This window comes from Pongo abelii, chromosome 6 (assembly GCF_028885655.2).
Source record: "Pongo abelii isolate AG06213 chromosome 6, NHGRI_mPonAbe1-v2.0_pri, whole genome shotgun sequence".
NCBI lineage: Eukaryota > Metazoa > Chordata > Mammalia > Primates > Hominidae > Pongo > Pongo abelii.
The window spans coordinates 36,927,916-36,950,122 of record NC_071991.2 but is presented as its reverse complement, the minus strand read 5'-3'; the positions used below and the strand labels follow the sequence as shown (position 1 = coordinate 36,950,122).

The following is a 22,207-nucleotide window of genomic DNA, read 5'->3' as shown; positions in this document are numbered from 1 at the left end:
GCTGCCACATCTGCAGCCGATACCATTTGAAACGTAGATCCTGATCCCTTTGGAGGAAATGGGTGAAGGAGAAGTATGAAGTACAGGTGCAGTAGCAGAGTGGAACTAAGTCACCCATTCCCCAAACTCCCCCAGACGCCAACACTGCTTCCATCTCCTTCCCTTCAAACTCTCTGCCATGGGACCACCAAAATTGAAATATTTTGGCAAATTAGTATAATAATCAATGCTTCAGAAGAAAAAAGGAAAATTCCATCTAATTAATATCCAGAAAAAAGGGAGGTAAATGGTAAATGTGGGCATTACTTTTTGTTGCACACATCAGTTGTGTGTGTTCTTGGCAAGGGAGGGCGCCCTCTCTGTGTATGTGTGTATGCCTGAGAAAGTCCCTGAAGGCAGCTTTCTGTAACTCAACCCTCCCGAAACACTGAACAGCTAGTGAAAAGATTTCTTAGCAGATGCAGAACAAGAGGGGACATCTGATACCTGTTTTATTCAATCACCAGTAATCTCTCTTGCATCACTCACTTTTGTTAGAATTGACTAACAGGCAACATGCCTTCACTTGAGCCCAGCAGATATAAGCACCATCCTTACAGGCTGGCTTCCTGACTGAGAGCAGGGAGCAGCAGGCATGGGGCACGCTGGGCACCAGTTCAAAGCCCTGCTGTGGAAGAATTGGCTCTGCAGACTCAGGAACCCGGTGAGTGCTTGCCTTGGTTTTCCATAGGGTTCCAGTGAGGTCTGGAGCAAGGTCAGGGTCTATTCTTGCCTGCCTGCCTCTGCCTCCTGGCAGGTAAAAACACTCACGCTGCAGGGAATTTGGGGAGGTTGGACTATTTTAAATCAAAACCTGTCCCAAGGGCCAAAGTAGCTGAACACTTTAATGATCAGGATGAAATCAAGGCTGAAGAATTTATCAGAAAAGGGCAAATTTAGAAAAATTCTAAAAACAAACAAAAAAACAAGTGGAATTGAACTATAATTTGTGTTCTAAGCATTCGTTGTAAAAACTGAACAGTGAATTCTCAGGTTTACGGAACAAAGCATTTGCTGCATTTAATGCATAAACAGAATGCTACAGGTACTGACTCCAAAGCACAAGACTGTACAATGTGCCTCACCAGAGCAGCGTATGACACATCCACTCAGTGTTATTCTGTAGGGTCACATCTTTAGTGTTAATTCACATCTATTTAGAATTGTATTCAAATTACATTAGCAAGGTTTTCCTAAGCAGATTGGAATTGTTCAAATCAAACTTGTGTGAGTACTTAAGCAAATATCCTGTAAGCGTATGTTTTTATGAAATAGAAATCAATTGCTTGTTATTATGATTAACTTTATTCCTGATGCCACTATATAAACATTAATGCCTATAAATGTCATTTTCAGGAGAAGTAGATGTGCAGTAATTTACCTGCATTGTTTCTGATTTTAAGGTCTACAGTTAACCTATGGGATTTTTTCTGCTGACAAATGCTTTGGTTTGAAGAGATTCAGTAATTGACATTGAATTACATTGTGCTGAATCCTCAGAGCCAGAATATTCTATCTCTCTGTCTTGAAATAAAATACATGTTAAAGGAGATGTTTTCTTTTTTATGTGATCTTTAGGATTAAAATAATTTCAGTTGAAAGTTTGTACAAAAGTTTTAAGTTCAGGAATAAAAGGAGTGACACTCTTCATCGATTGTTAGGGTGTTCGTGTCTGTGTAGGTAGTTTTACATTTATAAAAAGTGTATTTCATTGACATGTAAGTTTGTTTTAGGGAATTAGCCTATTTTCCCATGAAAGAGTGTTACAGGTGGAAGTTGGTTCCCAGGCACTGCTCTTTCTGCTTTATGGATATCAACCTCAAAATAGTTCAGTGACTGAGGTAGCCAGACTGCCCACACCTCTTTACTGGATACTTGAGTTTTAAAAAATTTTCACAATTACTTTTGCTGCTAAGGCAAACATCCTCATCAGAAGGTTTTATTTGTTTGATAATTGTTTATTTAAAATGGTAACTCCTGCATCCCACCTTTCTTTGCCTTATTTTTCTTTAGTATTTATCATCTTGTAACACACCACAGATTTTCTTATTTGCCAATTGCCGCTGGATCCTACATTAGTATGTTACACGCATGAGAGCTGGACATTTTCCCCAATTGGTTCACCAATGTATTCTCCAGCACCCAGAACAGTGCCTGGCACACAATGGATGTTCAGTAAATATTTGTTGAATAAGTAAAAGAAGGAAGGAATAAAGCATTTATGCATCTCTGTTATGTGCCAGATAGAGGGGGAACAAGAAAAGTGAGTTCCTGGTCCACAAGCAGCTATAGTCTGCTCACAGAAAAGCAATGAAAAATGCAATTAAATATTTAATGAAACCACCTCTTGGGATATATCCTACAGATGTCCCTGCACAATTGGGAAGTGATATTTGCACAAGGTTATTCATTATAGCAATGCCTAGAATAGCAACAGAGTAGAAACAACACAAGTGGTTCCATGCATAGAATTTGGAGCTGCCTGACTGGGTTCACATCCCAGCTCTGTCACTTACTAGTTTACTTTTTCAGGCAATTTCTTGACTTGGTTTTCTTCTCTGTAAAATGAAATTGTTTGTAAGTATTAAATGGATTTGTATATGTAATGTGCTTGCAACAGTACCTGGTATAGGTGTGGGAGCTGTTTTTTATTTGGTAGAAATGGGTGGCCTCAGACATCTGTGGACACGAACCGTGGGCTGTGAGGAGAGGAGGCACAGGGTAAATCTCAGTTCACGGCTTGCACAATTGGGTTAGAACAGAACTCCAGGGGGATAAAATGTGAATATGTTTACATATCTTAATGTTATTACAGTGGAAATATTGAGGGCAGGCCCCTTTGGGTGAATGTCTTTAAACTGACCTATTTTTCACAGCATTCTCGCATTCTCCAATGATAATCTGTAGATTCTTTGTTTTTGAACTATGGAAGTGAGGTGTTGGCATGAACTGTGGAATAACCAAACTGCCTGAGTGAATAAATGGCCTCAAATACATGTTTATTTAGTGAGTAAAGCCAGGAACTGTTTGTTATATGAAGGAAGCTTGTCTGTTTTTACATTTACTGTTTTTTTTAGCTTTTTTTTAAATTGATGCATAACAGATGTACATAGTGTCAGCATACATGTGATAATTTAATAACTTGTATCATTCATAAAGAGCAAATCAGTATATGCTTTTACATTTACTTTTTAAAAATCTTTCATATATTTCATGATTATAGTTTCTTCAAAAAACATCTTATCATAGATTCAAACAAAAATTTAAAAAAATAGAATAATGGATAAATAGTACCCACATACTTATCTTAATACCTAACTCTATAGATTGTTAAAATTCTACTATTCTTGGAAAAAATAGTTTCTTACCATTATTTTAATACCATTTATTTTTTCCTGTTGATTTTTATTTATTGTAAAAACAGTACTAAAACAAAAGATAAACATTTTAAAGTCATCTAAAATTTTATTATCCTAATTAACTTTTGTGGTCTTTTCTTATCCTTAGGCATACATAATGAAATATTTTTACGTAATTAAAGTCATAGCTTTTTTCCCACTTTATATTGAAGCCTAACATTTTAAAAGTTACTGTATGGTCTTCTTATTTAATGGTTTTATTGAATAACAGTTCATCAGTTGTATACACATAATTATTTGACCATTTCCTTATGTTGAGGATTAAGGTTCTTTCCAGCTCTTATTGTTCTGAATAACATCATTATGCATGAAAGACACACCTTCTCCTGGATCATTTCTCTTGAATAAGTTTCCTGGAGAAGATTCTGGGTCAAGGTAAGGACACATTGCTTTTGGGCAGGTGGAGGTCAATTGACAATGCCTCACGGGTGTCCCCATGGATAGTTCCAGTGCAATGCCATCAACATTGGCAAATATTCAGTGGCTTCGAGTCATGCTTTTCCACATGAATTTCTATTCATTTCTACATTTTATTCTAACTGTAAATCAATCTAATTAATTACTTATTTTTTATTTCTTTTAATTAAAATTGTTTTAAATTGACAGATAATAATTGCACATATTCATAGGGTACATAGTGACGTTTCAATACAAATAATGTATGGTGATCACATCAGGGTAATGAGTATATCTGTTATGTCAAATGTTTATTATTTCTTTGTGTGGGGACATTCAATATTCTCCTTGTAGCAATTTGAAGCTATATGATATATTATTATTATTATTTCATATGGAGTTTTGCTCATGTCACCCAGTCTGGAGTGCAATGGCGTGATCTCGGCTCACTGCAACCTCTGCCTGCTGGGTTCAAGCGATTCTCCTGCCTCAGCATCCTGAATAGCTGGGATTACAGGCGAGTGCCACCATGCCCAGCAAATTTTTGTATTTTTAGTAGAGACGGAGTTTCACCATGTTGGCCAGGCTTGCCTAGAACTCCTGACCTCAGGGGAGCCACCCGCCTTGGCCTCCCCAAGTGGTGGGATTACAGGCGTGAGCCACTGTGCCGGGCCTATGTGATATATCATTGTTATTATATAGTCATCCTACAGTCATATAGAGCAATGGAACTCATTCCTCCTATCTAGCTGTAATTTTGTATCCTTTAACAAATCTGTCCCTATTCTCTCCCTCCCCCTACCTTCACCAGCTACTTCTTATTTTAAAGAATTAACAACAACAACAACAACAACAACAACAACAAGAAAGTCATGTAAGCCAACTGTAAGCTCCTTGGATAGCTCTTAGTTCTGCAGTCTATTTGGGTTCTCCCATGTTTTAATATTGAACAGAGCAGCTGAGCCTGTAGCTTGTGTACTGTGGATGGCACACTTCCCCTAATCTATCCTTCAAATCATGGAGCAGTGACCATTCACTGGGTGGTTGTCTCCAGGATCCTACATCTGTTGACACCTTGGATCTCTGTTCTGAATCTTGCCTCCTGTGACTGCTACTCAGTCCTTTCCTTCCCCGCCCAACTGGACAGGACTCTGATCCCTTACTCCATTAATGAAAGCTGATATCCTGTAAGTGATACCAGCTTTTTGGGTTGAGCTGGCCAATTTTACTGAAGACTTGGGCTAGTGGAGGAGGGTTGAAGCATAGTTTAATACAAGGACATCAATGTTTTAAAAAACTCATGGTTCTCTCCCAACCATGGGCTGGAAGAGGATAATGGAAACAACAAAACTACACCGGCCACAGTTTTACTAGGAACATCCTTCTACCCATGGAAACCACATCCCAGGACCCAGCGACGGATATCCAGATGTCTACCATACATAAAGCACCGCATTCTTGATTTAAAAGGCCACAGTGATAAAATGCATACTTTCTTTTAGTCATGAATAAGAATTATGGTGTCACACCAGGGCTCATCCTCTGACCTGGCTTGTTGGGGAATAGGGAGAAGCCTATTAGACTGTCTGAGTTCAAATGCCATCCCTCCCACCAGCATTAGAGAGACCTCAGTCAGCTCACCCAAATCCAGGCTGAATCTCTGCTGGGCTCTGCCTCTGCCTATCTACCTCCTAGAGATCTACTCTGGGGCTAGGTAGGGAGCTCTCCAAGATAACTACCTTGGAAATCACTTTTTTTCCTTTAAGATGTAAAGAAACATATTCTTAAGTTTCAACTACTTTCCTTTAAGATGTAAAGAAACATGTTCTCAAGTTTCAACTACTTCAAACCTCAGAGCTTTTGTGTGTATATGTGTGTGTGTGTTTTTCTTTTCTAAAACAAAATAATCTCATTTCTTTGAGATTTTTGTCTATTACTGTTGTCTATTTTGTCTATTACTGAAATCAGGTGCTAAAAACTGAACTTGGTGTTACAAAGAATAATTTTATTTTGCAAACACTAATCCTGCTAGCTACAATTTCTGTATTTTTCTGAAATTGAAAAAAATTTACAGATATCAAGCCTTAGAAGTAAAGTATCCCTTATTTCTTTTGGACATTGTTTTAGAGGTTGGATTTTTGCTGGTTTTGCATAGTTACATGTTATAGCTCATCAACTATTTATTGTCAAATTTGCTATAAGGATTTACTAAGGGAATCAGCAGATGCCAGAAGGTAAAAGGTGAGGTGCCTGATCTCTCTCATAGTCAGGTTGGAAAAAGTCTTGAACTAACTAGTCTTGAACTGCTCCTATGGCTAAAGGTCCTTGGGGTCAGGGCATCCTCACCAGCTGTGGGTCAGAAGTGGGGCTGGGGTGCTGCTGAGCAGCCACCTGCGAGCCAGTGCACTTTCTGCTCCACTTCTCAGCAGTGGCCCACACCCAGGGGCGCTCCATACACAAACCCGCTCAGCTGCAGACTCCGGCACTGCAGAACAAGATTGGCAGTGAGAGGCGAGAGGGTCCTCAGGTGGTGTAGGAGCCCTTGAACTATTCTCGTTTCCAGCACTTACACGGAGGTGACATATTTCTTGTGATTAGGCCACATGGATGACTGACATGATGGCTTCTCCCTCTCTGGCTTCAGTCATACAGTAGTGCAGGTGCGATGGAACTCCTGATAACTCGAAGCTCCCACTAAGGGCTCTTTAATAAAATGTGGAGTAATTCAACTTCTGTTTGGCTAGATGAGAAGATAAAGTTGATGATCTTCCTACTTGTCATTAAATCAGGAGCCTGTGGGATCTTGGGGCTTGGCCTGGGCTGCCCTGGCCTTCAGGACTCGCCTTGCGCTGGAACCTGGGAGGAAACTGCCTTAGTCACTGCGAGGCCACTGAGGGCCATTTGAGTGTGTCTCAGGTTTACTAAGAGCAGTGATCTAGGAAAAGCAGTTCAGAAACCGAATTAATAAAAGCAAACCTCCCTTTGTATTTTTTTTTTTAGCATGGGCTGGCCTCTGCTAAGCTGTTTGGGGTTGGTTGGTTTTTCCTAATTCACAATCATGGTATCAGCAGTGCCTTTTCTTTAATTTCAGTTGATCTTAATTTGCTTCTAAACCTTTAATTTTAGCTTTATTTTCCTCCTATACCCTCTCTCAAAGCACTAGTGATTAAATAAACAACCAAATATGTATAAAAAAAACAACTTTGAAGGGCAGTGAGGGAACTCCTTGCAGTGAAACCATCTCAGTGTCTCATTAAGAGTCTGGCTGTGCGGTGAGCATCTCTTTTGTCCTGCATCATTGCCTGATTTTAAGAATGTGAGAATAGTGGCCGGGTGTGGTGGCTCACACCTGTAATCCCAGCACTTTGGGAGGCCGAGGAGGGCAGATCACCTGAGGTCAGGAGTTTGAGGCCAGCTTGGCCAACATGGTGAAACCCCATCTCTACTAAAAATACAAAAATTAGCCGGGTGTGGTAGCATGTGCCTGTAATCCCAGCTACCAAGGAGGCTGAGGCAGGAGAATCACTTGAATCTGGGAGGCAGAGGCTGCAGTGAGCCGAGATCACACCATTGCACTCCAGCCTGGGTGAAGGGCGAGACTCTATCTCAAAAAAATAAAAAAAAAAGTAAAAATAAATAAAATAAAATAAAATGAGAGAAAAAAAAAAAAAAGAATGTGAGATTATCCAGTCTTCTAAAGGTATGGAAAACTGACTGGATTTCAAAGACAAGCCATCCAGTTTCTCATTTACCAATTTGACTGTCAGGCTGAAAAGAGAAAATAATTCTCTCTAGGTTGCTCTTTTGCTGAAATTGTTACCAGCATATTGCAGAGAAAATTACAAGATCATCCAAAAGCTAGGTCTGGGAGATTTTATTTAGGATGGTGGATTTACATGGTTTCTGTGCAAAACAAAAACCAATAATAATAATAATAATAATAATAATAATAATAATAATAATAATTAAAAAAAAACCAAAGACTTACTTTCCCAAGAGGCTTTTCCTTCTTACTTGTGAATGCAGGTCTCCTTGGGAAGCCTGGAGTTCCCTGGTAGAGTTATTTACTCTGGCCCAGATAGGCCTGGGTTTTTCAATTACAGGAAAAGTTTTAAAAACAACAAACAACAACAAAACCGTCACAGTAACAATAATGTGAGAGACCAGAGGCAAAGGCAGCCTCAAGCCTTATTTTTATGAGATTGTATTGGAGGCCGAGGCTATTTACTGGGGAAGTGATCCTCGTGAAAAGCAGATTTCTTTTTTCGATTTGGAACTCTGGGGGCTCCTTTCAAGGAAACCTTGCCCGAGGTCAGCTCTTCGTGAGTGTCCTCTCCTCTCTCTGCTTCATTCCTGTCGGGGATGTTTTCCTCCCCCACTGCCTGCTGTCGGCTAAGCCAGAGGGTTCCCCTGAGGGGTAGTACCTCTGCCTGGTCCTACCCTATTCCAGGGCTGTCCCGGCCAGACAGCACCTGTCATCCTCCAGGTTTGAAGTTGGAGCTCCTGGGAGAATTGTACCTGTGTGTTCTTGTGCCCACCTACTTGGAAAATAACCATTCCTTAGGGATGAGAGGGAAGCAGCCAGGAGGCACGGTGCTCTGTCCCAGATCCACAGAATGATGTCTGAGTGTCAGCTCACAGAGCCTGCTACAACAGATCCCAAATGGAAGCTACAATAGTGCTGTGCTGTGATCCTGGCAGGTCCTGAGAGCACACTCTCTCTTTCTTCACTTTGTCACATCAGTGGAGCCAGATGGTGTCAGAGTATGTTCTTTCTCCCTGCCAACAATCATCACGCACTTGAGACCAGGATATCAGTCCTATTTCCCACACCCCTGCATGACAGAACTTCTTACTCCCATTTCACAGCTACAGAAAATGAGCCAGGAAGGGTGATTAACTTGCACAGGCCCATTTGAGGGAAGCAGCAGAGCTAGGCTGAGACTCGATTTTATCTGATACCTGAGCCCATGGCACTCCTGGACAGGTTCCTTGAGTAAACAACACCAACACAGCACTCTGAATTTATCTGATGAAGACTGGAGTGGGTGAACTAGGAACAAATGCCACCAAACTATGAGAATTAGGAAACACTCTTGCACATGCTAGGGACTGTCAGGAACTACTGGAGGCATTACCACAGGACAGCCTTGGTGCTGTCTCCAGCAGAGCCTTGAACTCCGTGTCCACAACACACACTGGCATGGGTGGTGTGAGTCCCAAATTCCAGGTGGGGTTAGGCGCTGCCCTTACCACTTCTGTTGCGGGGTTTCCTTGTTTCTAGTGGTAACTCAATTATCCTAACATACTACTGTTTTGATACATCACATCATATTGATGCTGGACATCTTTTGTTTTTTTTGAGATGGAGTTTTTCTCTTGTCACCCAGGCTGGAGTGCAATGGCACAATCTCAGCTCACTGCAGCCTCTGCCTCCTGGGTTCAAGCAACTCTCCTGCCTCAGCCTCCTGAGTAGCTGGGATTACAGTTGCCACCCACCATGGCTGGCTAATTTTGTTTTTTGTATTTTTAGTAGAGACGGGGTTTCACCATGTTGGCCAGGCTGGTCTCGAACTCCTGACCTCAGGTGATCCATCTGCCTTGGCCTCCCAAAGTGTTGGGATTACAGGTGTGAGCCACCATGCCTGGCTGATGCTGGACATCTCCTGATAAATTCTAAGCCAGGTGTGGTGGCACATGCTTGTAGTCCCAGTTACTAGGGAGGCTGAGGCAGGAGGATCGCTTCAGCCCAGGAGTTCTAGGTTGTGGTGAGTCACAATTCCCCGACAGCTCTCCAGCCTGGGTGACACAGTGAGAACTCACCTCAAACAAAACAAAAGGAAATGAAACAAACAAACAAACAAAACCTACCAACAACAAAACAAAACCAACAAACAAAAAATCCCAGATTCTAAGTAGTAATATGGCTAAGCCCAAAGGGAACTCAAATTACTAACTCTTTTTGGGTTCATGCCATCTGTTGGCTGGCGTCTGCTCAGAAGGGACCCACAGTTCATGTAAAGCCAGTGGATGCATCCAGCGTAGTATTGTCCTTAACTCAGTGTGGTCTGTGCTTGCAAACTGAGTACATGTATTAGGGCTTATTTGGTTTTCTATTTTAAGGAGTTAGTGTAAGAATGAACTTTTTTCTCTATTTTTTCCTTATATAACTTGCCCATCAAATTCTTTCCAATTGTGTCATTAGAGGCCTGGTGATTACGTGCATGACAAGTATTTCTTTGGTTAGTTATCCTCTTTTTTTCTTATTTTTATTGTTCAGACTTGACAATTTGTATATCTTAAAATATCTTTTCATTTTCTTTGAAATATGTCTTTTGTAATTTCAAAACTGCTGAAATTATATTTCATTCATCCATAGCTTTGATCAATTTTCTGCTCTCTTCTTGTTTTACTAAAATTAAATTTACTCTTTTTTACACTTTCATTTACTTTTGAGTTGTATAATGTTTTATCTTTTTTTTTTTTTTTTAGTTTCAATTCAAGTAGGCTAATGCCGTTGTTAAATCACTCTATTTTACCTCCTTGTACTTAAAGGTCATTTTGTCATATCTTTTGAAATGCAGTAGGGCCTCTTTTTGGACTTCCCATGCCAATGCATAGATTTACATTTCTGTTTTGCACCAATTTTATTTTTTTTAAAGCACTGAAACATCATAGTATGTTCTAATATTTTGTAGGATTAGAATTTTTCTAGCTCTTCTTTCTTCTTAGGAAATTTTTGTTTTTAAAAACACATTTACTTACCAATTATATTTTAGAGCCATTTTGACTTAAATTATTCCAGTTGGTATTTTGATTATGTTTCCATTCCAATATAAATGCGAACTTGGATTGAGAGTGTCCTCTCACCCTCCCTCTTTCCTCACTCCCTGGAGTCATCTTGGCCAACTCCAGGGTCCCTGTGGATGGAGCACTTGATGTCCTGTATACCCACCTCCCTCCCTTTATAGCCACCTCTGTGGAGGCTGTAGCTTTCCATAGAGTACCTGCACTCAGTCATGGCAGAAAAAGCACTACGTCCTAAGTCACTAGTGCAAACATCCTAACTCGACCATAATAATTGCTCATTCAAAAAATGTCCATAAATATGTATATTTAACTCCATTAAAAATAGTTGTGTTTTGCTGAAAATGCTCTATCAATACCCTAATGATTGGTGCTTAATTTCTAATTTTTTTGCAGTTGAAACAATATTAAAATAACTCTTTTATACATATTTTAGATACTTTCCCAATTGTTTCCTCATTAAAAATCTATCAAATGAGAATCTTGGGTTGAAGAATATGCACATCTCACAATTTAAAAACATCTTGCTTACTTGACTTCTTGAAGGGTTGTACCAATATGCATCTTTCAGTGTTCACACTTAATTTTGATTATTTGTGTGTCTCCTTTGAGTACTTGAGTGGAAGAAGTATTCCTCATTCATCTTTATAATGCCAAAGTCTCTAGCTCAATGTTTGAGAAAGTGCTAAATAAATGTTCATTGAATGAACATTGAAAGAAAAGCCATTATTTTTCAATAGAAAGCCAAAAAACAACCCTACTCCTCACAAAAAAAGAGAGAAGGAAGAAAAAAATTGGTTTGTTTCTTTCTGTCAGTATCCAACTAACTAAAAGATTTGCAAAAAGTTCACTTGGGGAAGGAATTTTGGACTTTGATGGAGAGATGTTTGGAAGCCTCGACTCCTAACTGTAAAGGATCTAGGCAGATCAACTGTAACTATAGTTGCTATTTGGCATTTGGATTATCTCTTAGTTTCGACTCGTGCTTTGTTGGGACTCCTTGTGTGAACACTGGGCCATGTTTTCCTGCAGTGCTTAACAACAAGAACTTCAAAATACATCTGGGAAAGTCCCCTCTTTTGAGAGGTTGGCATCTAGAGGCCCCAAGTGCCCCAAAGAGACACAATAGAATTTCATGCTTCTTTCAAAGCCCTTTGTTTCCAAAGACAAGAGCAACAGACTAATTATGTGCTTTACTTTAGCTTCCTGGATATTCTAAACTTATGGTGTTTTCCTCTTCTCTCAGCCAATGAGATCTTCTGGCTAGCTCCTCCCTTTGAAAGGCTCTCTTTCTTTCTTATTCATTTACAATTTTAGTTTTTGTACCTAAGCATTTTATTCTTTGTGGTTTTTAGTTGCAACCAAATCCACATACCGCATGAGCCACTTGGAGGATTTAAAAATGTATTTAGACTCAATCTGGAGATTGTTTGTTCAAGACAGATGGAAAATTACATATTTAATCTGTAGGCCTGAGCTTCTGTCCAGGTACCATCACAAATTAGTTCCAAGATATTGCACGAAATAATAATCTTTATGACATAAAAGGTGTAAAACCGGCACAGTATTACCTATCTCACTGGTTGTTGTGAGGATTAAATAATGAATGAGCAAGTGCTTGCAAATGCTTCATGGTTATGCAAATGAACTACTTAAGGATAGGGCTTGGTCTTCACATCTGAATTCCCAGGAGAGCCTCATTCAGGGATTGTGCACGGCTCTGCTTCATTTAGTTTCACAAGGACGTTCATTCTATCCTCTTAGACAGAAACTAGGTCATGTTGGTTCACTGCTATTTCCCCAGTCCCTGTAACAGTGCCTGATGTGGTACACAACTCTGAATGAACGAATGAGTGAAAGCTCTTATTTTTATTGCTTTAGTACACCACAGTTTATTGATCTATTCTCCCATTGATAGGGTTTGCATGACTTCCAATTCTTTTTTTCTTTCACAAGTAACGCTGTGTAAACCCTTTTGAACATTGAGCATACCTCTTGGTTCATGTGTATAATCTCTTCTTAACAACTGTGTATTTGGTTAAATTATATGGTTTTTTTAAGGTTGAAACCAGTCTAATCTAATATAATTAATATGGTTCAATTTACTACATAGTTATTGAATTATTGGGCCATAGAATTTGCAAATCCTTAGCTTACTAATATTGTCAAATTGCTGTCCAATGTTCCTGTTTATGCATATGGTCACTGACAATGAGCACTGTCAGGCTTTTTACATTTTCCCAAATTGATGGGTGTGAAATGATGATCTCATTGGGGTTGAATTTGCATCTGCTTGAGTACTACTGAAACTTGGCATCATATAAGGTGTTCACAGTTTGCTCTTGTCTGCTCATTTCTTTTGACTTGTTTGATTCTATCATTTCCTATTCATTGATTTGTAGGCATTTGTAGGTATTACAGATAACTGCATTGTCAGTTATACATGTTGAAATAGATGCTTCAAGTCTATGGCTGGTCTTTCCACTCTTCAAATGGCTTTTCTGAAGAACAGAGATTTAAAATTTGTAAATAGCTTAAGTTTCCTTTGTTGTTTATGATTTTTGTGTCTTATTTAAGCATTAAAAAAAAAAAAGGAAAACTGTCTGTTTTCTTCTGAACATTTTAAAAAAGTTTCTTTTACTTTTGGCCAGGCGCGATGGCTCACACCTGTAATCCCGGCACTTTGGAAGGCTGAGGTGGGCAGATTACTTGAGGTACGGAGTTCAAGTCCAGCCTGGCCAACATGGTGAAACCCCATTTCTACTAAAAATACAAAAATTAGCCAGGCATGGTGGCGCATGCCTGTAATCCCAGATACTTGAGAGGCTGAGGCAGAAGAATTGCTTGAACCTGGGAGGCAGAGGTTGCGGTGAGCTGAGACTGCACCACTGCACTGCAGCCTGGGTGAAAGAGCAAGACTATCTCAAAAAAATAAAAAGACAGTTTCTTTTACTTTTTATTGAGACAGGATCTCACTTTTTCATCCAGGCTGGGGTGCAGTGGGGAGAACACAGCTCACTGTAGCCTCAACCCCTTGGGCTCAAGCAATCCTCCTGCTTCAGCCCCCCAAGTAGCTGGGACTATAAGGGCGCACCACCATGCCTGGCTAATTTTTGTAATTTTTGTAATGGAGATGGGGTTTCTCCATGTTGCCTAGGCTGAAAGTTGTTGTTGTTGTTGTTTTTCTCATATTTAGAGTTTTTTATATGATGATGACAAAGACCTAATCTATCCTTGCCTCCTCTATCTCCACTCTCAGAGTAACCAGTTTTATAGCACGATTTGTTGCAGAAGAAATTATTGTCCCTTTGATTTGTCAACCACCTTTCTCATATATCAAGTTTCCAAATATGCACAGCTCTGTTGCTAGGCTGTTCTACAGGTTGCTTTGCTTATTATGGAGCTAATAGCATGGTATTTTAATTACTATTACAGAAAGCTTTGTTATGTGAAAGGACAAGTTATTCCAACCTGTTGATGAAAATTGTCTCAGGTATTTTTGACCATTGTTCTCCCAAATACATTCTAGAATCAGCTCATTAAGTACGACAACAACAGCAAAATCAAAACAAATAAAACAAAACAAACAAAAACCTTTTGGAATTCCATTAGAATTTCATTGAGCCTATAGATCAATCTGGGTAGGATTAACATCTTTATGGTACTGAGTTTTTTAATGCAGTAATGATATTAATCTGTTCATATATTTAGCTTCTCTTTGCTGTCTTTCAATAAAGTTTTATAATTTTCTTTATGAAATAATTGCACAAACTTTAGTTAAAAATTTCCCCCAGATGCTTTATCTTTTGTTGATAAGGCAAATCATATATTATTTAAAAACACTTTTTTTGATTAATACTTGCTGTTGTAGAAAGTTATTGAGGTAGGTATTGGATTCTCCTCCTATGAAGGTAAATTCAGAATTTTCTTTCTGTAATAAAATATTGTAATATAATGCAATTGTTGTGCTATATATTTTGAGGCTAAATTATTAAGTATACACATTCATAATATTATTATACTTTTTGGTATCAGTCTTTTTGTTATGTATTAATCCTCTCAATCATTGATTGATATCCTTATATATTGATAAGAATAACAACGTTCCTTGTCTTAAAGCCTTCTTTGTTTGATATTAACATAACTAATTTGTTTAATATTTACCTACCATATCTTTTTCATCTCCTTACTTTTAACCATTCTATGTCCTTATATTTTAATTATAGCCATTCTAAATAGCATATAGCATTTTCTTTTTGAAATCAAGCTTGATAATTCTTGTTTTTCAAATAGTGAGTTTAATCTAAGCATTATTTGAAATTAAAGCATATTATTTGAAAGTTTCTTTAGTGTAGGTCTGTTGTTGGAAAACTTGGTTTCTGATTATGTGAAAAATTTCTTTTAGCCTCATTCCTGAGAGATTGTTTTTCTGGATATACAATTCTAGATTGACAGAATTTCTCTCAGCAATTTAAATATATTTAACTATCTCTGGGTTCTTATTTTTGATGAGTCTTCAGTAATTCTAATTATTTCTTTGAGGTAATGTGTCCTTATTCTTGAATTGATATTGAGATATTCTCTTTTACTTAGTTGTGCTGAAGTTTCACTATACCATGTCTTAGTGTAGATTTATCTTTCCTAGTAAATGTGGTATTTTCTTTATCTATGGATTTGGACTTGTGTCTTTCATATGTTCTAAAAAAAATTCTTAGCCACTAGTTACTTAAATATAGCCACTCCTACTTTCTCTCCACTCCCCTTGAGGGACACTCTCTCCCTTAAATTGAATCTTATATGTAAAGATTCAGCTCATGCATTGATTTTCTAATTTATTTTTTGGTCACTTTCCTCTTCTCAGCTCTTTGTTGATTTCTTTCACTTCCAGAAAGACCAGCAATGCAAGAAAAATGACATTCTTTTAGCAGGAATGCCCCTGTTATTTCTAGTCAGCATACTACTGAAAGCAGAAGTGATATTCCTTCATTGTCAAGCCTTTTCACCCCTCAGGGTGTTTGGTAAATATATTATCTGTGTTATTTCATTATTGAGAATATGCATATATATGTGTGTATATGCATATATATGTGTGTGTATATATATATATATATATATATAAGTCCCTGTCTGTCTCTATATATCACAAATATGTATACATATATATTTGTAAAATTTGTTGTTTAAAGGCCATTTTGCTGGATGTCATCTTTTTAATCCTACTTTTTTTCTCTTAGAACTTTGTAAATATTGATGCATTGGCATCTAACATGAAATGTTTTGAGGATATGTTTAAGGCCAGACTGATTTTCTTCTCCTTTTGTTAGGGAGTTGCCTTTTTTTTTTTTGTCTGTCTAGACACCTGTAGTAGTTGTAGTTTATTTTTGAAGTTCAATAGCTTGAAGTTTAATGGCCATAGTTTAACTATGGCTTATTTTATTTTTCTGAAATACAGTATACTCTGTCTGCAGATGAAATCTTCTCCACTTCAGGGAAATTCTCCTATTTCATATCTCTGAGGAATATCCTCAAAAAATATTTTGTCCCATTTATTTGATTCTTTACTTTGGAGGTGCCAATTTTCCTTTTGTTGCATAGTCTTTGTTTTTCAAATATATTAGCTTTTGTGTCTTAATATTTTTGCCTTTAAAATGTTTTTAAAAATCATTATTGTTATAGTAAGTTGTTTCTTATTCCAAAAATTGAAATTTAACTAGTATGTATTTTCTTTTTATGGTTTCTAAATCATTTAAAATTCCACAGTGATTTTTTTTTTGTTTTTTTTCTTAGTTCCACAATCTCTTTTTTTACTTATTTGTTTATATCTTTTTTCTGAGCCCTTGTTTTCTGAATATTTGTCCTTATTAAAGTATTCTTCTTAATGAGGCACTTGTAAAGAAATTCTTCATTTTATTTGAGTTGTTTCTTTTCCAGGCATGCTTTATAACTTCCTTTTGTTTTCTTTTTCTTTTTTTCTTGGTTTATTTCCTTCCTAATGTTTAGATAGCAGCTGTGCTCTTTGTTTTATTGCCACCCATACTTGGGGAGTTCAGCCCAGGTATTATATTTGTTCTTGACTCTGTTTTCAATAAATCTGGGACCAGTTTTATTTCTCCTGCAATATCTAGTGTGATCCCTAAGCATATCCTGTATGCTCTAATCATCTATAGAAGGAGAAGATTGGAAATAGTTAGGACGGCCGTGGAGAAGAGTGAGGGAAATCATCTGAGATGCAATACAACCTTTATTAGACCAGTCAGGCTCTGTGCTCTCCTATGAAAAATTGTTAAACGTTTTATGTCATGTTCAGTTAATTTTGTGGAAATTGCTCTCCAGCTTTGGATTCTTCTCACATTTTTGTATGTAGTCCTGGAGGCTTCCTCAGAAGTCAGCCTCATTGTTCACTTTCCTTGTTTATTTGATCATTCTCGGTAGCAGTTTTTCCAACTCCTCTGTCAGAAGCAGGAGATAAGGAGACTCCTTTGGGGTGCTCATCTCCATGGATGTGGGTATTGGGGCTAGTCACCAGGATTGTGAGGGGACATTATTACAGCTTTAGAGATTGTCAGCTGAGTCGGGGTTGAAGCATGGTAGGCTTATTTGATCTGCTCTAGAAACTTTTTTTTTTTTTTTAACGTTTTGGTAGTTTTTTTTTTTTGAGACGGAGTCTCGCTTTTGTATTAGGCAAATACAAGTTTATTCCTGCCTCCTCTAATTTATTTTCTTTTCTCTCTCCCTACCCCGCCTATTTTGTCTGGAAGAAGAAAAAGTCTGTAAGGAAGTTTCAATGTATCGTTTTACCCAGGAGTCCTTTCTGTGTGCATGTTCATCTGTATGTATTGCTAATGTCTTCCCAAATGCCACTGTGGCTCAGCTGTGCTGATAGAATCATGGGAAGGTTTATATTCATGCTTGGGCCACAAGGTGAGAGGAATGGTAGTGGAACAGGGATCTGGGCATCCACGAAATTCATGGTGAGAAGTGCTTTGCGGTTGGGAAGCTGCGGGGTGCAGGACTGAGCGCTTCCACCCACTGCTGGTCGGAGCTTCCCTCCTGGAAGAGTAGGAGGGCTTTGTGGTGGTTTGGTAGTGGGGGCATTGTTTTGTTAACTGCTAATAGGTCTACCAGACAGTTATTTTTCTTGAGAGAAGAGCCTGTGGCAGCATCTGCGCCAGTGCATTTGGACAGCAGAAGTGCTAGTTTCTGCTTCTGATTGGGTCACTTCGTGGTGTTAAGAAGTCAGCAACGGAGGGCCTGAGATGTGGGAGATACGGTGAAGCCCTAGCGTTAATCAGACAGCATTCCTATTTAACAGGGATAAGATTCAAAATGTTAAGCAAGATTCAAGGATAATAATGACATATAAGAAGAAAAACGTGACTAAAAATGTGATGAGAAAGGGAAGACTGCCTTTGCACCCCTGCAGAGAAATAGTCTTATGAAACGGTGATTCACTCACGCACAATGGAAAATGACACAGCAGAACTGGTGTCTGGCTACCTTTCTCTTGAATGGAGCAACTTCAAACTCAGGACAATGAAAGATATTTTTTCACTAGTGCTTTTCAGAAGGGTCAGTGACCAGCTTGTAAATAAAACACTCTGAGATATTGTTTTTTAGATTTAATTGGAATTCTGTTATTATTTCAAGATCCTTAGAGAAACTTCTCAACGATAAGATTCAGGGTTTTATTTTCTTCCAATAATATTTTCATTTGAAACTAGAGATTAGATGTGGATTTTTAAGACTGGACTGAAAAAATTTGTGATTTTAGAGTTACTACTATTTTAATTTGGCTTTGGCACAGTCCTTTAAATGATGTTGTCTTCCTGTGAAGGGAACAATATCCAGATACTATAAATAAAAGGATTGATAAATTAATGGCATGAAAGATTTAGACAATAAAAAGGCAAATACAAAGTTGGAGAAAATATTTGTAATACCATAAGCCATGAAAAGGCTGAAATCTTTAATTAAAAAATTAAATACAAAATGATGCTTTATACCCGGTAAAAATAAAGAACAACTTAATAGAAAAATAGGCAACTGGGAGAACAGAGAATTAATAGGCAAGGAATTATTATATGCTTAACTTGTGAAAAATGCTTGATCTTAATAATTAAAGTTATTATGTTTTTGCATATCAGCCTGACAAAAAATAAAGTTTGTTAATCCTAGGTGCTATTGAGAGTGCAATCAGAGTAAATGATAATTGGTTTAGTTTTTAATGAGGGTATTTCCGTTATATCTATCCAAAGTAAAAATCCACATTAAAAATCATATACACTTTAGTGCAGTAATCCCATTTGGCAATGGTACCTCACGGATCTACTTATAAAAGCCAGCCAAATATGTAAAAAAACCTCATGAAGTTAAAAGCTGGGATTCATTGAACTGCATCTACTTGATTTCATAATGTGCATTGGTTTTAGTATGTTGCTGTCCTGTTATCTGTAATCAACTATAATAGAGTAATATATTTGGTGTTTTGGACCAAAATTCATGCTATACATATGTCTGACTTTGACGGCCTTTACCTTTTCAAGAAAACTGTTGCAAATTTGAGCAAAATTTTCCCAGTTGTAATATTTTAATAGTGTCATGCAATAGAAAAAATTTAGAAACACTCCTAAGGGAGTTTTCAATTTCAAGTAGAAATGCTTCTCTTCTAGGTAAATACGACTTTAACTGATAAAAGAAAAACCATCTCATGATATCACTGGCCCCAAAGAGAAAAACATGCAAATTTTCATGATGAAGTGATTGGTTAAATAAATTAAATCCTACAGTGGAATATTATGTAGTCTTTAAAAGTAGCAAGGTAGAACTATAAGTGCTGTTATGGAAAATTGGTTCTAACACTTTAGTTATACATATACATGTATTTTGTAAATAGATAGTTTATCCTATAGGAGAGTGGTTGTAATCTTTCTGTACTTTTAAAATTTCTTAACCATACATGTTTATTTATGTATTTATAATGTCAAAAGTTAAATGAGTCTTGGGTCTATAAACCATTTTCTGTTTTTTTTTTATAACTACTTGTATTAAAAATAGCTATTGTATGTTATTAAAAATAAAAAAGAATAAAAAACCCAAGAAAATTATGGTGTTTATTCTGCTTAATGCTATCAAGTTATCATTTAATATGAGGTATATTTTTTATTTTGCTTATTTATATTCAGTCAGAATTAATGATACAATCTTCCCCCACCACCTCCCTACCCCAATACTCCAGTAACTTATTAATTTATTACAAAGAATGACCAAAATGACTTAAATAAATAATTATCTCTTGAGTGTCCTTGACCTTTCTTTATAGTTTAATTGTGGTCCCTTGAACCAGAGAGTGATCTGCAGGCATTTTCTTTGTTATCAGAATGTGTGAAACTAGGTTTCAGGACTGTGTCAGAGAACTTTTTAATCATGATGCACTTTTTGTCACAAGACATACTTCCTCATGGAATATTTCAAAGATGGTGATTTATTTTTAATTTTTTAATTTTTTTTTGAGACGGAGTCTCGCTCTGTTGCCAGGCTGGCGTGCAGTATGGTGCAGTCTCGACTCACTGCAACCTCCACCTCCTGGGTTCAAGCGATTCTCCTGTCTCAGCTTCCTGAATAGCTGGAATTACAGGTGTGTGCCGCCACGGCTGGCTATTTTTTTTTGTATTTTTGGTAGAGATGCAGTTTCACCGTGTTGGCCAGGCTGGTCTTGAACTCCTGACCTCAAGTGATCCATCTGCCTGGCCTCCCAAAGTGTTGGGATTACAGGTGTGAGCCATCGTGCCTGGCCAAAGAGGGTGATTTCTTTTCTTCTTTAATTATACCAGGGATGGAAAAACTCTTTTACACCTGTGTTTTGTCTTGATGGATTTAGGCCACTCATCTGGTCACATTTAGCTCTGCTTACAAGGAAGGATTACTGCAATGGGATATGACCATGGCAGTTCAAAGAATAAAGAAACCAAAGTGACCAGAAGTTCATGTTAGTTCAAAGCGTTATAACTGGGAATCTGAAACGGTAAGACATCCTCTTTGGTGTTTGATGGAGCATTCTTAACTTGCAGATTTTTAGGTTTTTGTTTGTGCATTTGTTCAATGGCTTGCCTACTTTTTGTCTGGCTATAAACTTTTGTATTTGTAAAATGATGTCACCTGAATGCAATACAAGATTATCCACCATAAAACAAGTGAAGAACGATGACAGTAAAATTAATTTTATGATAATTGAGGATTTTCTATTAATTTTTTGGGCTATATCTTATAGGTGGTGGGTTTTTTTTTTATCTCAAATGACTAAATTCCATGTGTCAAATGATTAAATTCCATTTGTCAAAGTTAATTTTCTTTTAACTTTGAAAATTTAAGGTTGTACAAATTATTGCAGTCATTTGAGTAGCTCTTTTGTAGTCTGTGTCAAGAGATTTTACTCCAGTAATCTTAGTTTTAGGAGTTTATTCTAATTTTAAGAAAATAATTCAAATGAAAGATTATTTATACACAAAAATGTTCCTTAATAGAAGAATGTGTGAATTATGGGATATTCATTTGGTAAGAATGTTACGCAACAAGTAAGCTGATAGTTATAAACCTCATGTGGCAATATTGAAAAATATGCATAAAATGAAGGTAAATGAGAAGTGGATGCTACCACCAAAGCCAGCAAAATATCTATTTGGGTAAAAAAGTCAGAAATGTTAAAGAAATTAGAAAAATAAAAATAGTTGCTGTATTGAAGTATGGGAAATATGGGTGAAGCTATTTATTTCTTTAATTTCTGTAATGTCATAAGTTCTGCAATAAATAAAAATGTGCAGAAAAAGGAAAGAAGCAAAAGCTGGGTCTGATGGGAGAAGAACAAGGAGATGACACAGTCACAGATCTGGATGCAATGATAAATGAACTAGGCCTTCTCTGTGGGCTCCTGTCCCAAATGACTGTTCTGAGACACACAACAGGGATTACAATGACCTCCTTCAAGAGATGAAAATATTGTAATTCTTTACAATTTATTCAAGTGGTATTGTTTTTTCTAAAAATTTTCTAGGTCCTTTTCCTTGCTGAATTCCTCTGGCCTTGTATCCTGTTTATAATTCTGACAGTACTTCGTTTTCAAGAATCTCCCAGATACAGAGACATTTGTAAGTTTCACTTTTTAATATACTTTTTGAATTAACCTTTGGAGAAAAAAACTCATAGCACTCTTTGTTGTTTTTTATAAACTCTGAATGCTGAGTGAAATGAATAGATAGGGTTTCATTATGACAATAACAACATATCTGGAGTATATGTCAATAAGCCACAATTTAGGTTTTGTCTTTTAAGAATGATATTCACCCAGGTTCACTCAATCTAGCACATAGATTTTTTCTTCCAATTAAAACTGACACAATTTGGGCATAAGTAAATAGCCATTAGAAATATAGAAAGTAGAAGAAGTAGAAGTGGGAGACGCATTTCATAGTTTATCAGCATGATACTGATAGTAATGTTGATGGTGATGATGATGGTGGTGAGAAAATAATGATGCTGATGATATGATGATG

The 22,207-nt window shown here is 37.3% G+C and overlaps 1 protein-coding gene across 3 annotated transcripts in view; it reads left to right on the top strand.

Moving 5' to 3' along the window:
- Window positions 1–476: 476 nt before the first annotated feature.
- The window catches only part of ABCA13 (ATP binding cassette subfamily A member 13), a 486,937-nt gene continuing 465,206 nt past the window's right edge, over window positions 477–22,207 (top strand). For all 3 annotated transcript variants that reach the window (XM_054559199.1, XM_024249790.2, XM_054559198.1), the window contains exons 1-2: window positions 477–703; window positions 21,709–21,802. In XM_054559199.1, the coding sequence (XP_054415174.1) occupies window positions 635–703; window positions 21,709–21,802 (163 nt within the window). In that variant the 5' untranslated portion in view covers window positions 477–634. The remainder of the gene's footprint in view (window positions 704–21,708; window positions 21,803–22,207) is intronic.